General features: G+C 41.6%; 1 protein-coding gene across 3 annotated transcripts in view; it reads left to right on the forward strand.

The window, feature by feature from the left end:
- The first annotated feature begins 4,689 nt into the window (after window positions 1–4,689).
- The window catches only part of MINPP1 (multiple inositol-polyphosphate phosphatase 1), a 94,293-nt gene continuing 81,873 nt past the window's right edge, over window positions 4,690–17,109 (forward strand). For 2 of the 3 annotated variants that reach the window (XM_021696105.1, XM_021696104.2), the window contains exons 1-3: window positions 4,690–5,644; window positions 8,406–8,603; window positions 14,041–14,138. In XM_021696105.1, the coding sequence (XP_021551780.1) occupies window positions 5,008–5,644; window positions 8,406–8,603; window positions 14,041–14,138 (933 nt within the window). In that variant the 5' untranslated portion in view covers window positions 4,690–5,007. The remainder of the gene's footprint in view (window positions 5,645–8,405; window positions 8,604–14,040; window positions 14,139–17,109) is intronic. The other variant, XM_021696106.2, reaches the window with a different exon arrangement.

The raw sequence follows: 17,109 nt of genomic DNA on the forward strand, positions 1-17,109 counted from the left end.
AAATAAATAAATAAATAAATAAATAAATAAATAAATAAATAAATAAATTTTAAAAATAGTGAAAACTGAAAGACTGTTTCATGCATGGGCTAGGGAGACAACATGAAATTGACATTAATGTGCTAAGTAAAAAACGTTCTTTCTGATAAAGAGCTAATGAATAACTTTTCTCTGAAAGTTCTCTGTTCTTGGGAATAAGGAAATACTGATGGCTTTAAAGTCAGCTAACCCATTGTCTTAAAGGTCAAATTGCTCAAAGAGATTTTCCAATTTTGGAAAACATTTCAGAAAAAATAAGACGTTTAAACAATTGCTATTGTCTATGCTTGTTCTTGAAAAATACAGGGAAGAAGAGAAATTTTTTTCTCGAGATTTAGAACTCATTATTATTCTTTGTGATGGGATAACAAGATCTTTCGGAGCGGACTTCTGGAGGAAATTATGCCGCTGAGCAACAGTACTGGCATGTACAGGAAAATCATTACAGAACAGGAGGAGAAAGTGAATAGCTACAGTTTCCTCCTATTAAATGGAAGTAGCAAAGCACAGCAAGAATACTGGCAATTTAAACATTGTATCCGGTTTCCAAAATAGTTCAATGGATTTAGAACCAACATTTGATGGGAGGGAAGAATTCACATCAAAGTCCTAGGATGTGTCGAGACACTAGAAGAGAATCTTTGTCACTGCAAAATAACTCCCTTAGCAAGGTAAAACAGAGAATGTAAAAAAGCAAGTCACCTCCATCATTGTGCACGGTTCAGTGAAGTTCTACTTATCAACTGAAACACAACGTTAAACAATTCAGCTTGGCTTTTATATGCTGGGGAACAATGTAGTATCTTATCCGTGGAGTCTGGTGATCTCTGCAACCTCTGCATTCAAGCAGGGTTGAATGGACTGATGTTGAAGCATGGATCACTCCAGCCCTGTCCATACACATGGACCCTTCTTCTGGTGGTTGTTTCTACAGCAGTAAAGAACAAATAAGCACTAAATCAATAACCAGGAAAGGAAAGATGAAACAGCAGGGCAGTAAGATACTAGAGTTAAAACTTTCTTGGTGTAGGCACAAAGTTAGTTGCTTAATGTAGTTGTAAGATAACAAATATCTATGACAAACTGGCCATTGTCGGTTTACTTGGTTAAAGGAAAAGCATAACAAGGAACATTTTAATTATGTTCAGTAAAAGTTACAAATTGATTTGGGGCCAGGAACTATATAAAGTCTTTATGTAAACTGCCTCACTTAATCTTATCAACATCTGCATAACATAGGTATTATCCCCAATTTATAGATGAAAACAAATTGAGGCAACAGTTTAACTTGCTCAAGATCTCACAGATATTAAGTGATGAAGCTGGAATTTGAGAACCAGAAAGTCTAACTTCAGAACCATGTTTTTAATCAATATGTTCTATGCTTACATAGACAGACTACCCTATCCCCCAAAGCATTTAGCCTTTCTTTGTTTCTTCACCAGAAAGCCTCTTCTTTAGTAACGTTGAAAAAAATATTATAGATATCTGTAACTTATCTTTTTTTTTTTAAAGATTTTATTTATTTATTTGAGAGAGAGAGAATGAGAGACAGCATGAGAGGGAGGAGGGTCAGAGGGAGAAGCAGACTCCCTGCTGAGCAGGAAGCCCGATGCGGGACTCGATCCCAGGACTCCAGGATCATGACCTGAGCCGAAGGCAGTCGCTTAACCAACTGAGCCACCCAGGCGCCCTTTAGATATCTGTAACTTAAAATACTGTATTTGACACCATGCAATCTTAAGAATGGAACAATTATTTTAGAAGTCCTGTGAATAAATAATCTAGCAAAAATACCGTATTCTTTAATATAGTGGATTGATTAGAAAAGTTCTACTTAAGACAAATTAGAATAATGTAGAATAGAACTCAACTTTTTTCTTTTCCACTCCAAAGGACACAACAGATAATGTTCACTTCTGGATAAAATTACACAACCACTAGCAATTCAAGTCTTTCATTCTCTGTTGGATCCCCAGAGCTGGCCAACCAACTTTTTACTTGTTTCCCATTCCTCTCAGTTGCAAATCCTTTCCTATTTCTCTCAGTTCTAAATCCAATCCATTTCTACATTCCAAAGACCTAAATCCTATTCTGGGATTCAAGGATTCCTGGATTCAAGGGAATCCATGAATTCCCTTCTGCTAGACCAGCAAATGTATCTACATGTGATTCCATCCTTCCAACCTTCTCTCAGAAAAATAAGGTCTCCTTTTGTTCTGGTCCAAATCAAATTCTCTGTGCTCTTGGTTCCATGCTCTCATCTCTTCAAGGAATCTGAACCACTAATTTTCCATTCTACCTCTCATGTCTTAGATTTGTCAAATGTATTTGCTATCATGCTCACAACCTCACATGAGGAAAAGCGATCCATCCATGGTCTTTACCAAGACACAACCATGTTTGTTTGTTTTTTAAGATTTTATTTATTTATTTGACAGACAGAGACACAGCGAGAGAGGGAACACAAGCAGGCGGAGTGGGAGAGGGAGAAGCAGGCTTCCCGCCGAGCAGGGAGCCCGATGCGGGGCTCGATCCCAGGACTCTGGGATCATGACCTGAGCCGAAGGCAGACGCTTAACGACTGAGCCACCCAGGCGTCCCGGCACAACCATGTTTTATACCATGCAAACTCCTGGGTACTAGCTGATTGGACAAGGTGGGCAACTACCTAAAAGGGCGCCAACTTACAGAGTGGCCAGAGAATTAAGACATGGCCTGACATGAAAAGATGAGCAGGGCCTGTTGCCTACTACTTAAAACTTCTCAAAGCTACTCACTGCTTTAAGAATGAGAAACCCATTTTAAGGAAGATGAGTGGATTTTTATTATTAGAAAAGTTAAGAAATGATCTTTGATGCATGTCTTGCTTGTGAAAGTAATTTTAATGTTCAGTGGAAGTTTATACAGTGTAGTTGCTAGAGAGCTATGCATCTTAGCACAGGAATAACATAATATTACTGAAACATTATTGATAAAAATACCACTCATAGCAGCCTATTATCTGAATTTTAAATGTCATCTGTGATTCTCACAGTAATTTCGCAATGTAGGTGCTAATATTCCTAGTTTTCAAATAGGAAACTAAGGCACAGAGAACCTGAGTTACTTCCTAAGGTCACTCAGTTAATGACTGGCAGAGCCTGGCATCTGGATCCAAGGCTTATATACTCTTTATACTACCTTTATATCCTCTTTATACTACCTCTGGCTTTTTCCTAGTGAAAAACATGAAGGCATTGCTTAACCTTATCATTTGTCATCTTGGCCATAACAACAAAATGACTGGAGCTGGTTTAATAAATATACAAAACAGCATAACATTAACAGATGAGGAATGAGAGGAAGGAAGAAAAAAGCTAAGGGCAAATTTAGTTTGTAGGAATGTGTGTCATTGATTATGTACGTAGGTAGACAGGGTCTCTAAAGGTTACTTCATTAGGAAGGATGGTGCCTTTGGGAAGACTTGGTACCTCCTGAGGATACAAAAGATCAAGCATGAGAGGTGATCATTATTAGGCACATATATTAAGCAAAATATAACGACATGCAACTGGCACAAATGCTTGCTGAATGCACTTCGGAATATCATCAGGCATTTCAGCCTATAAAATGTAGGGTTAGGAAAGTCCATAAAGGAAAGGTAGATGTTCACCAAATATTAATTTGAGCAAAGTTCTGTGAAAATATCACCGAACTGTGAATATTCACTCTACAAGGTGGCATCTCGAAAAAAGAACAAAAAGATGGCTTCCTGCTACAGAATATCTTAAAATTTGCAGTGTCCAAGTTGGAATCTATTCTTGATTTTACACCATTTTGTTCAGTGGTTAACATTTAGAGGTACACCTCTCTGAACCAGAGACACCTCAACAAGGTGAAAAGTAGTTAAGATGGAGATGGGCTTACCAAGAGCAATTTAGTAGTGTCTTTGAAGGAAAAGCTCCATTACAAAAACAGATGACTTCTTTAATCTTTATTCTTTTCCCAACTAGTGTACAAATTGGTCAAGTGGAGAAACCAACGTATTGTTCAGATTTATGATTTTTTCCCTTGGATCAAAGATTCTGAGCACTAACCTATGACAGACAACACGTAGCTGCTGACTTGAGTATGTAATTACACGCGAGCGGAGTTTCAGCTTGGAGTGGTGGTAAACAGAGACCATGTTTGCTCCATATAGCAGATTAGCTCATACTTAATAATGCCGTCAATCACGGGCTATGATTCATCACAAGTGATCATGGTTGTGCTGTCTCTACTCTGAAAGCCTCGGATGCCAACACGCACAATCCTTCCGGAGTGCCGTGGCGCTGAGCTCAGTCAGCTCCGCTAGCCCAGGTCCAGACACTACCGAAGGCTCGGAAATTGGGTTTCCTGGAGAACAGAGCCTCTCTCCGGTTCTGGTCCGCCTGGCTGCACGCTATTATCAAACTCCAACCAGGGAACAGGTTTGCACTTCGGGAGGCAAACTGGGGCAGGGCCCGGGGACCTACTCTGTGAACAACAGCCTCAGGCGCCCTGGTGGTTCGGAGAGCACGTTTTCAACACCGCCGGTGAACGGGGCGGGGCCCGAGTCAGCCATTGTGAGGTGTCCTGTGCGGCGGGTCTCCGAGACGCGGGCTCATTCCCGCCCAGAGCATCCGAAAGAGCAGAGCAGCGGTTGAGTCAGCCCCGGAGGCACCTGCCCTAAGAAGCTCGCCCACGCGGGAGGCCCCGCCGACGCCAGTTCCACCTCAGCCACAGGTCTCCGAAGCTCCCCGGCGTTTCGTGCCGGCGCCACCCGAGCGGGAGGCGAGAGTCTCCGGGCGGTCCCCTGCTCAGCGCCCCTGCCACCCCCTCGCCGCGCAGCGAATCCTGGGGGCGCAGAGCCAGGCCGGAAGCGCCGTCCGGGCCCGCCCCCTGCCCGCCGGAGCCGGAAGTCGCAACCGCGGCCGGTACGTCGCCCTCCGAGGGCTGCGCCGCACCATGCTCCGCGGCCCCGGGCGCCTCGTCACGGTCTCCGTGGCACCGGTCGCGGCCCTGGCTGTGGCGCTGCTCTCGTCGCTCTCGCGCTGCTCCTTCCTGGAGCCGGAGCACCCCGCGGTCTCGGCGCTCAGCCCCTACTTCGGCACCAAGACCCGCTACGAGGATGCCAACCCCGGGCTGCTGCCGGACCCCGAGGCGCCGCGGAGGGACCCTGAGCTGCTGGAGGACACCTGCACCCCGGTGCAGCTGGTCGCCCTCATCCGCCACGGCACCCGCTACCCTACGGCCAAGCAGATCCGCAAGTTGCGGCAGCTGCACGGCCTGCTGCAGGCCCGCCGGTCCGGCGACGGGCGCGCTGGCCCCGCGGGCGGCCGCAACCTGGGCGCCGCGCTGGCCGACTGGCCGCTGGGGTACGCGGACTGGATGGACGGGCAGCTGGTGGAGAAGGGGCGGCAGGACATGCGACAGCTGGCGCTGCGCCTGGCCTCCCTCTTTCCGGCTCTCTTCAGCCTCGAGAACTACGGCCGCCTGCAGCTGGTCACCAGCTCCAAACACCGTTGCGTGGACAGCGGCGCCGCCTTCCTGCAGGGGCTGTGGCAGCACTACCACCCGGGCCTGCCGCCGCCCGACGTCGCAGGTGCCGGCCCGGGGCCGCCGCGGGCAGGGTCCCCTGGCTCGGTCGCCCCTCACTCCTTCCGTCCCCCGGGTGCCCATCCCGTGGCGCGCGTTCGGGGCTGGGCGGTGTGTCTCCCTTGTCCCCGCGCATACTCCTCTGTCGGTTCATCAGGGACGCAGTGGGCCCCTTCCAGGGGCTGGACGCGGTAGCGAGCGTTGGGGGACCCGACAGGAGAGGAGACCGACTTTTATTTTTTTTAAATGACGTATTGGTTCTGGGCCCACATCCTGTTTCAGGAAGCGACTCTCAAACTTTCTTTACTGCTGTGCTTTTTTCTCTGTTTTGATCTTGTATATACTGTAGACTTACCCTCCCTGTCGCTGTGGGTCACGGTCACACTCAGTACTTGCCTAATTTATTCCATTACTTTTGCAGAATTGGAGAGAGCATCTAGTGGGGCCCTGTACTCCACAGGTGAAGAAGCTGAGCCCGGGAATGTGCCTTGTTGATTGTCCTTGGTTAGTGTGAGGACCAGAGTCAGGCCTGGAATCCATGTCCCACCCTCAGAAAACGTTTAATAGTCACAGATAACTAAGAATAACAGACACCTAACGCCTGCTGTATGGTTTTGTGCCAGGCATGCCTGACATTTATTTCACTAAATCCTTACAAAAGCCCTCTGAGGTTGGTAGTATTTTCCCCCTACCTAACAGATGAGGAAATTGAACGATAGGAACACTAAATAATCTACCTAATTTCATATGGCTAGGTACGGACCCAGGAAATCTGATTTAGAGCTTGGTCTCTCAACCCTTATACTCTGCAGCATCCATTCACTCTGTAACTTAGAAGTAAGGATGAAAATAATATAACAGGTTTGTGTCAGAGAGATGAGCAAGTGTTAATATTTTGTTGGCCAGTTTTCAGATCAGAGATGAGGTGAGACATTGTTTAGCTTTAAACCCAAGTGAAAAATAAATTAGAAGTAGACTGGTTTGTCATTTTTCCAGTAGCATCCTCTCTTAACGCAGTTCAATCATCTCCAAGAGGTTGTTCTGTTGATTGTGTGTCATGTTACTGCTGTGTGGGTGGTTCTCTTGGCTGACTTGTTTACTCGTTGAATTGTGCTTTTTAGTGATTAATATAAGTGAAAATTCCCCACAAATCTGTTAAATTAAGTGAACATTCAAAGCAGAATATACTTCGCCATGGCACAGTGTTTATAGTGTATACCAAAAAGGGGCTACTGGCCCTCCTGGGATGAGGTCTTAGAGATTGAGCTCTTTGCCTAGCTATTTCATTATAGTCTCTCTTTCTTTATATATATATATAAATATATATATATATATAAATAATTACAATTGCCTGTTGTGTACACCTGGGCTTTCAAGGGACTCCACTGAATTAGATTTTGTATTCTTAACAGCAAAAGGACAATACCTTTTTTTTTTTTTTAAAGATTTTATTTATTTATTTGAGAGAGAATGAGAGAGAGCACATGAGAGGGGGGAGGGTCAGAGGGAGAAGCAGACTCCCTGCCAAGCAGGGAGCCCGATGTGGGACTCGATCCAGGGACTCTAGGATCATGACCTGAGCCGAAGGCAGTCGCTTAACCAACGGAGCCACCCAGGCACCCAATACCTTTGTTTCTGTTTGAAGAGTAGCAGTAATGAGTTAATAGCAAGGACGAAGAATCCAGATCCACTTGGGAAATTGTATTTTGAGGCCACAGAGAGAGGACAAAGGTCACTTATTTTCCGAGTCAAGCTGTTTTACTGTAATCCAGTTGGCAGTGATGTTGGGCACGATTATACATTTCAGGGGGTCCTGAAATGGACACGCACACATACATATAAATACGTTTTTTCACACCCACATCGAAAGCAAAACTACTTTGACCGATTTGATTTTCTCATTTTGTATACAGCAGTAGTGTTTTTGGTGTTCTTTTCGTGGTAAATTATTGGAGAAATGATTGAAATTGATGTGTTTTGAATATGACTGAAAAAACTTAAAAGGCACCCCAGTAGTTGAGGCATGATTGCAGATCTTTTATAATACATATTTGCTGCCAAATTGGGAAAATAATGGAACTTAGTGATTCTAAATGGAAAGCATCTGGGAGCTTCAGTTATAAAATAAACCAAAAGCAGAAGCACCAAGCACCATGAAATACAGAAGATCTGAAATGTTGATGTTTTGTGCTGTTGTCAGTAGTTTTTGTCCAAAGCAGTCTTTTGTAAAGAAACACAGCATTGGGAAAGTTAATAGAGAAAATAAAATACACTGTAGACTTTGGCTTAGAGGAGAAAAACAGATTTGATCTGCTGAATTAGTCTCTCAACATTGTAGTTAGGAACTTTGCGAGTTTTCAGTTTGCTTTCTCAAGTTTTCTGTGCCTGATAAACGGTACTTACAAAACACATTTCTGCACTTCTTAGGATTTTCATGTTTAATTATTTGTTTTCTTTCAGAAAATACTTATTTCAACCACCTTTTTTTTCACTGTGTTGTAATGCCGTAACATCTTATTTCTGAGTCTCTTTCTTTAGTCTTTTCTAGCATATACTCTCATGAATTACCATCATTACAAATGGGGAGTAGTTTTGCCCTGTCTTTCTTGATTAGTTTGTGCTTATTTCAGACATGCCAATAAATAAGCAGGTTTTTAGTGTTCTTTTTCACCCTTGAAACAAAATTTTCAGTAATCTGAGATTATCATTCATGTTGATGGTATGTGTATATATATATGTGTGTATAAACAATTTTTTTTCTGTTTCAGACATGGAGTGTGGACCTCCAAGAATTAATGATAAACTAATGAGGTTCTTTGATCATTGTGAGAAGTTTTTAACTGAAGTGGAAAAGAATGCTACGGCTCTTTATCATGTAGAAGCCTTCAAAACTGGACCAGAAATGCAGAACATTTTAAAAAAGGTTGCAGCTACTTTGCAAGTGCCAGTCAACAATTTAAATGCAGGTAATGTGCCCATTATCTTTCATTCGAACTCTGAAATAATTTAAATGATTCTCAAACTCTGAAAATGAGAAAATATGGAAGCATAAAGTAATTCCTTTTAAAGGCCCACAATTGATTTTACATTAAGAAAATAATACGTTCTAGGTCAAGAAAATTGTGTATCTCATGCTTACTGTTTTTTTTTTTTTAAAGATTTAAAAAATTTTTTTATTAGAGAGAGAGTACAAGCAGGGGGAGCGGCAGGCAGAAGGAGAAGGAGAAGCAGGCTCCCCGCTGAGCAGGGAGCCTGATGTGGGGCTCGATCCCAGGACCCCAGGATCACGATCCGAGCCGAAGGCAGACACTTAACTGTCTGAGCCACCCAGGCACCCTCATGCTTACTGTTTAGAGATTCATATACTTCTTTGAGCCTTATATAAATTAATGTACAGGATTCTTGCTATATCCTGGAATCTTATTTTTTTTTTTTGAGAGCAGAGGTATATAAAGCTTCAACTCTAAGCATTATTTATATAAATTATATTTTTTGAATTATTTCCTCATAAAATGATAAAAGTAGAAAATTATATAAAATTCTTTAGCTTTTGAAGCCATTCAGAAGTGTGTATGTGTCAATGTTTTGAGGAGGGGGTATTAGTGAAAAGAGCAAAGTAGTGTGGGTATTTTCTTTGAGGCTTTTAAGCCTAGAGATGCTAAAAAGAATGAACACTTGTGTCTGTCAAAAGGTATTGTGGTGGACAGGCTGCCTGTTGCACTTTGTCATGCAGCCCGGTACACCAGGCGGTGAAAGGGGTCACTATTAATAACTATGCTGGGAAAGCAGGTGGGAAGCCAGGGCACATGCTCACCTACCAACAGGAAACGTAGAAAAAGTAATGGGATTTTTCTCTGATTTCTAAGAATTCATAATTCATACAGCAAATGTTGACAAACATACATACAAAGACTGTGGATTTCTTATATTGTGAATAAATTTCCAAAAAGCTAGAAGTAGGAGATGGTGGGAAAATAATAGACTAGAGTCATGGAACCTGAATGCTTTATAAGCATCAAAAAAGTGAAGATGCCTGGACTAGCATTTAAAATTGAATTTTTTCTCTTTCCCCAAAGTGGCTAAACATTGTGGCCATCTACAGAGCTTTAAAAATTATTTATTTTAGGGGCGCCTGGCTAGTTCAGTTGATAGAGTAGGTGACTCTTGATCTCAAGGCTGTGAGTCCACGTTGGGTATGGAGATTACTTAAAAATAAAATTTAAAAAAAAATGATTTTAGTGGGAAGTAATTTAAGCCTGTAGATAATAATAAGGCTGATATAATGAATGAATGTCCATATACCCACAACTCAGTTTTATCAAATTTTAGCATGCTGCGATTAGTTGCTTTAAATGAATTGAGGTCCCTCGGTGCCTCTCCGGGATTTTATTTCTCTTCTTTTCTTCCCAGCTGTAGTCATTGTCATGAATTGAGCATTTATTTTTATTTATTTATTTTAAAGATTTTATTTATTTATTTGACAGAGAGAGACACAGCGAGAGAGGGAATACAAGCAGGTGGAATGGGAGAGGGAGAAGCAGGCTTCCCGCGGAGCAGGGAGCCCGATGTGGGGCTCGATCCCAGGACCCTGGGATCATGACCTGAGCTGAAGGCAGACGCTTAACGACTGAGCCACCCAGGTGCCCCATGAATTGAGCATTTAAATCATCCCATGTCAGTTTTTATATTTATGTTTCTGTACATAAATGGGATATTGTTTTGCAGGTTTTAAAACTTTTATGAATGGTATCTGTGATTTCAGTCTGAAATTTGATAATATGCGTGCGTGCAAGCAGGGGGAAGGGCAGAGGGAGAAGCAGAGCAGGGAGCCCGACGCACGGGACTGGATCCCAGGATCATGACCATGAGCTGAAGGCAGACACTTAGCCCACTGAGCCACCCAGGGGCCCCTCAACTTTTTATTTTTTATTTAATGTGTGTGATTTTAGTCCTACATTTTAAACTTTATGTACCAAATTCCTTTATATAACTATACCAGTATCTAGCTATTATTGGTTAGCGGGGCATTAGACTGTTGAAGATTTTTTTTTTTTTTAAAGATTTTTTATTTGACAGACACAGCAAGAGTGGGAACACAGACAGGGGGAGTGGGAGAGGGGGAAGCAGACTCCCTGCTGAGCAGAAAGTCCGACATGGTGCTCGATCCCAGGAGGCCGGGATCATGACCTGAGCCAAAGGCAAATGCTTAACAACTAAGCCACCCAGGCACCCCTGTTGAAGATTTTTTAAAAAACGATTTTTAGTCTCGGATTATTTGTGTTTTACTGATGGGGTAACTGAGAGCAACTTCTTTTTGGGGGCAATATAAGTATAGTGGTTAAAATCATGGGTTTTAGAAATGGACTGTTTGTATTTGAATCTTGACTCTGTTATACTGTTGATTACCTCTGTGGTCTTTACAAGTTAATTAAGAGTTCTAGGCCATAGTTTCTTTCTGTATAAAATGGGTATAGGAATTTTACCTTTCTTTTAGGATTATTGCAAGGATTATATGAAATTAATTCATGCAGAGCATTAGTACAATGCCTGGCAGAGTAACAGCTCAAAACTACTGTAGCTATTTAAATCCTTTTGTTTTTAACATAGAGGGATGATGATATATGTATTTACTGTGACTCATTTTTACTTAGCAGTATATCTTTCTCATGTAAATCTGTCTCATTTTTTTGAATTCTGTGTGATTTCATAGGATATATGATTCAGGTTCTAGGTCAGTGATAGTTAAAAACTTATTTAACCCATCAGATTTTACTGGTGGAAGGGACTGGAACTAATACAGTGCAAATTTTTTTTGTAGGAAATCATTTTCCTACTGAGGTTTTTCTTAGTTTTTCACCCTTTCAAATGATGCTTCGGTGAACATTTTTATAATCTGGTTTTGCCCTTGAGAATTTATATGGTGAATAACTGTAGGTGGAATTGTTGGGTTAAGGACAATGAATATTTTACACCTTGACATATACTTCCAAATTGCTCTCTGAAAGTGTAGAAATTTATATCAACAATATATGAGAATGCTCATTTTCCCCTGTCTTATCCAACAGTGGCTGTTATTAGTCATTTTGATTTTTTGCCAATTTGATTAATGAAAAATGGTATTTAGCTTTAATTTGCATTTCTTTAGTCACTTGTGAAGATGAGCATGTCTTCCTGTGTCTGCTAGCTACTTGCATTCCTTCTGGGGTTTGCCTCTTCCTTATCTTGTCCATTTCTATCAGATTATTTTTATGTTTTTCTTGCTCTTTATGTGTTATAGATATATTAATTATATATCCTTTAACTTTGCTTGACAAAGGATAAATCCTTTGCTTATTGTATATTGCTGACATTTTCTGTTAATTAGTTGCTCACTTTTTAGGTTTAGATGTCTTTGTACCCGTTACGTCTTTCATATAGCCACGTCTGTCTTCATCGTGGCGGTTCAGTGTTGTCTTTTGCCTAGGAATCCTCTCTGACTCCAAGATTATTCTGTTTTCTTACGTCTTCTTTTATCTTGGTTTTGTAATGTTCATTTATTTATTTTTTTTAAAGATTTTATTTATTTATTTGACAGAGACAGTGGGAGAGGAAACACAAGCAGGAGGAGTGGGAGGGGGAGAAGCAGGCTTCCTGCTGAGCGGGAGCCCGATGTAGGGCTCGATCCCAGAACCCTGGGATCATGACCTGAGCCGAAGGCAGACGCTTAACGACTGAGCCACCCAGGCGCCCATTTTTTTAATGTTTAAATCTTTGATCTATCTGAAATATTTTTGAGGTTCCAAAAGACTGGCCAAGAAGTCAGCATGGTCATAATAGGCGGGTCAGGGCTGTAACGCCTCTTGAGAGTTCCACCTGTTTTGCAGGTGGGAAGATTGAGACCCAAGAGGCTGGAGCCACCTGCTCTGGATGATTAGTGGCTGAGTTAGGTCTCAAAGCCTGTCGTCCTCTGAAGTGTTTTTTGGTGAAATTTTTCTGTCAGCCTCCTTCCAGTTAAAGAATAGACCATTAGGATTGACTTTCATTGTTTCAGAACTAGAACTTTGAGTGTGAATGAGACAGGTTCTTTTCATCAAACATCCATGGTATTTAGAAGTCACTATATTATGTTAGGTATTAGGATTATCAACCCTTTCATTTATTCAAGCAAAGTTTTTATTTTTTTATTTTATTTTATTTTATTTTTTTTAAGATTTTATTTATTTATTTGCCAGAGAGATACACAGTGAGAGGGAACACAAGCAGGGGGAGTGGGAGAAGGAGAAAGAAGCAGGCTTCCTGCTGAGATCGATGCGGGGCTCGATCTCAGGACTCCGGGATCATGACCTGAGCCGACGGCAGATGCTTAACCATCTGAGCCACCCAGGCACCCCTCAAGCAAAGTTTTTAAATGGCTTTTATGTGTGTTCTCAATTAAATATTCTTTTTGTACTATATACGGCCTTAGGGAAGTTCTTTAAACTCCATCCTGGTTCCTTGGGAACGAGGAAAGACACTGAAGGTAAAAAGCCCCGCAGCGGCTTCCTTTTTCTCTGTAGCATTGAGTAGCAGCCACATGCCTGTGATCAGATAGCACGGCCAGCTCTCCTAGCCAGGGACTTGGTGCCCTACCCTTCTCTTCAAAACCCAGGGGTATCTAAAGGTAATATAATCAGCTCATTCGCAATGTAAAAATGCCAGGTAACTTAATCTGAAATCTGCTGCCTGCCTGAGCAACTAAGTCTGAAAAAACGGATGCTGTAAGCACGCTCTCTCTCTCCAGTCTGTGATTTTTCCCTCTTTGTTTCTCTCCTTCTTGGCCCTTGGTTTCCCCTCCCTCCTCACCCCCTATTTACTTTGCCCCCTCTCCACCTTCTGCAGTCTTCGCTCCGTTTTTGTATCCTTCTCTCTGTACTCCTGCCTAATAGTTAGAACATGAAGTGTTGTGTCGTTAAGAGAACTGTTGAGTACATGTACTTTGTTATTCCTCATTTTCAGATGGGGACTAAAAGCTTTTATAACTTCCCTCCTCCAGCCCTCTAAAATGAACAAAATCAAGTTACATTTAGCAAGTTTTGGGTTAAACTCTGTTGGATTTGGTAGGTAAATGTGCTCTTAACAAGCACATTACTTTTAAAACCAGAAAAAATTGTAACTTTTAGTTACCAGTTAAATGTCTTAGTTTCATTGGACTGAAATTTCTACCTCCTCATGGTTTCTTCCTGACAGCTCCAGGTCTGCCTGTTTGGATTGTACAGAGTGGCTCTTAATTCTCTGATAGGAAAAAGCCGAATCATCTTTTCTCTGTGCTGAACCTACCAAGATCCTTGGACCATACTGCACGTGGCATTCTGTAGCTGTTTAGTCTTTGGAAGATTATGGAGAACAGTGACTCACAAATTTTACCTTTCTTTTTCCCCCCCCCAGATTTAATTCAGGTAGCTTTTTTTACCTGTTCATTTGACCTGGCAATTAAAGGTGTTAAATCTCCCTGGTGTGATGTTTTTGACATAGATGACGCAAAGGTAAGTATTACTTTTGCGGTTTCTTTGCCTTTTTTTTTTTTTTTTTTTTTGCATTATTTTTGTTGTTGTTGTTGTTACTTGAAGTACTTTTCAAAAAATAAGCAGGCAGGGAACATGAACTGTCTTCGACTAACTTATAATTTTCCTTGCAGAGGGGATGAATTGTTCAGATGGGGTGTACATACTTATAGTTCGGGTTTAGAAAACTTTGGAAAACATTCTTCCGTGGTGATTTGATTTCTAGGTCCACCCAATTAAAATCCTGTTTTACCCATCATCAGATTTTGTTGTTGGAAAGGATTGTAGAGCTATTAAAATACAAATTCCTTTTAAAGGAAGCCAGAGCTCAGAGAGGAGGATTGGTTTTTCAAATACCTAACTTTTCTTTTTTAGTAGTTTTCTTCAGGATAAATTGAGCTCAGTGTTCCACCTGGTGATGGCAGTAAGTCCTCCACCGTATCTGTCTGCCTGCTTCATATTTCCTTTCTTTCCTCTTCATTCATATTGCTTCTTTTAGACTCTAGAAAGAAGGCCAGACAGGCCTCAGCTGACTTTAAGGGAGGCAGATTCTGGTCATTTCTGGGATGTTGGGAGCCAGAGAGGTAAGGTAGGAGAGTGTTAATTGTTTTTGTGAGCATTGAGGATAGCAACTTTGGATAGAATTCTGGTGTCTCTATGGATCATTCAGGAATGTGGACTTTTGAAACTTCAGCCATCTCTCGCATACATATAAAACATTCAGTATGCCATGTGAAAATCAATTATTAACTTCAAAACTTCACATCAGATTTTGAAAAGAAGTGTACTGTTTGCCAGATACCAGCAGGCTTTTAAGCCAAGAGCTAATGTACATTTGAGGATAAACAAGTAACATTCGTTACTCAAAGACCGGAGTGACTACAGTCAGATTAAAGGTGGTTTTATGTGTTTCTGGGCTCATGTGGGAATGGGGCTTAGCCCCTGAGTTGGAAGCAGAGGAGAGGACCCTCAGTGGATGACTGCTCTCAGACACTGAGCACCAGTGGTAATGGGTGCCTTCTCTTTCCTCTCTGTCTGCTCCTCTCCTCTAACTCATCTCTTAGAAACTTCCTGACCATAAAATTAATAATTATGCCAGTATAGGTATAAACTGAAACTTATGGTCGCCATTTACATGGGTCAAAATACTCCCTTCCCTTTTCTCCCTGCCCAGATTGCTCTAGGGAAAAAAGTTGATAAACAGAAATAACTTTGAGTACTGTGTAAATGATTGTTGGGCATTGCCAAGGGAAAGTCACCTCTTAGAAGAAAAACTTCATTTGCCCGGGTTACTGCCCTTGGTGGGATGCTTGGCACGTGCTCACTGGGCCCTGCTCTCTGCACTGCTCCTGTCGTGCACACCTAAGTCCCTGTGGTGTCTTCCAAGTACCAGCGGCTTCTGGTTTAAGTGCAAGCTGCTTTCCCCGTGCTGAGGATGCACACCTCACATCCTAGCCAGCCTCCACCTCTTCATCCTTGGGACACCTGCTGCTTTCCCTCCCTGTTCCTTATTTGAATCCTTCTCCTTTGAAACGTTTTACTGTTGCTTTTTGTGCATCTGTCTCTTCTGGGAGGTAGTTTGACGTACTCCGAAAACCCTGGAAGTCATGATCTGGGTTCAAGTTGCACTTAGGCTTCCCGTACCTTGATTCCCACATGTGTTAGAAGATGGAACTCTTGCGTTACTCAGGTACACCCCCTATAATTCTAAGATTCTATACTACTTGACTTTTTCTTTTTCTTCCCCGCCCCCCTTTTTGGGATTATTCTTTTGTCTCTTTATTATTGCTTATGAAGAGTTTCTCTCGGGCGCCTGGGTGGCTCAGTCGTTAAGCGTCTGCCTTCGGCTCAGGTCATGATCCCAGGGTCCTGGGATCGAGTCCCACATCGGGCTCCCTGCTCGGCGGGAAGCCTGCTTCTCCCTCTCCCACTCGCCCTGCTTGTGTTCCTGCTCTCGCTGTCTCTCTCTCTGTCAAATAAATAAATAAAATCTTTAAAAAAAAAAAAAAAGAGTTTCTCTCTCTTTTTTTTCCTGCAACTTATTTTGAAAAATTTCAAACTGACAGAAATTGAAAGAATGATACAATAAACACATTCTTCATCTATATTCACCAGTTGTTAACCTTTCTTTGCCACATTTGTTTTTCTCCACATAAAGCAGTTTCTTATTGCTGCCATAATGAATTACCACAGACTTAGTGGTCTGAAACAATACCAATTTATTATCTTATAGTTCTGGAAGTCAGATATTCACAATGAATCTTACAGCGCTAAAATCAAGATGCGAGTAGTGTGTTCTTTGTGGAGCTCAAGAGGAAAATCTGTTCCTTGCCTTTTCCAGTGTCTAGAATCATTTTTTTTTTTTAAATCACTCTGACCTCTGCTTCTATGGTTCTATCTCCTACTCTTGACTGTCCTTCCTAACTACTCCTTATAAGGATCTTTGTGATTACCTTGGCACATGTAGGTAGCCCAGAATAATTTTCTCATTTTAAGATCCTTAATCACACCTGCAAATTCCCTTTTATCACGTAAGAGAGCATAGTCATAGGTTCTAGGGATTAGGATGTAGACATCTTTGGGGGGCATCTACCACATATATATAATCTTTTTTCTTTGCAGACATCAAAGCACTTCACCCTTCAATACTTGGGTATGTGTCTAAAAAAAAAGAACATTCTGCTACATAGACAAAATATAATTTTTTTTACATATATATGTAATAGTGTAGTATTATCTAGTATATAGTCAATATTGAAGTTTTTATATTTGTCTTAGTAAGGTTCTGTATTTAGAGCTTTTTTTTTCTTTAAATACAGGGTCTAAAGAAGGATCACTCATTGCATTTACTTGTCATGTCTTTTTAGTTTCCTTTAATCTAGAGAAGTACTCCAGCCTTTTGTCTTTTATGCATTGTCATTTTACAGGTATCCAAGCCTTTTTTTTTTTTTTG

This window comes from Neomonachus schauinslandi, chromosome 6 (assembly GCF_002201575.2).
Source record: "Neomonachus schauinslandi chromosome 6, ASM220157v2, whole genome shotgun sequence".
Lineage (NCBI taxonomy): Eukaryota > Metazoa > Chordata > Mammalia > Carnivora > Phocidae > Neomonachus > Neomonachus schauinslandi.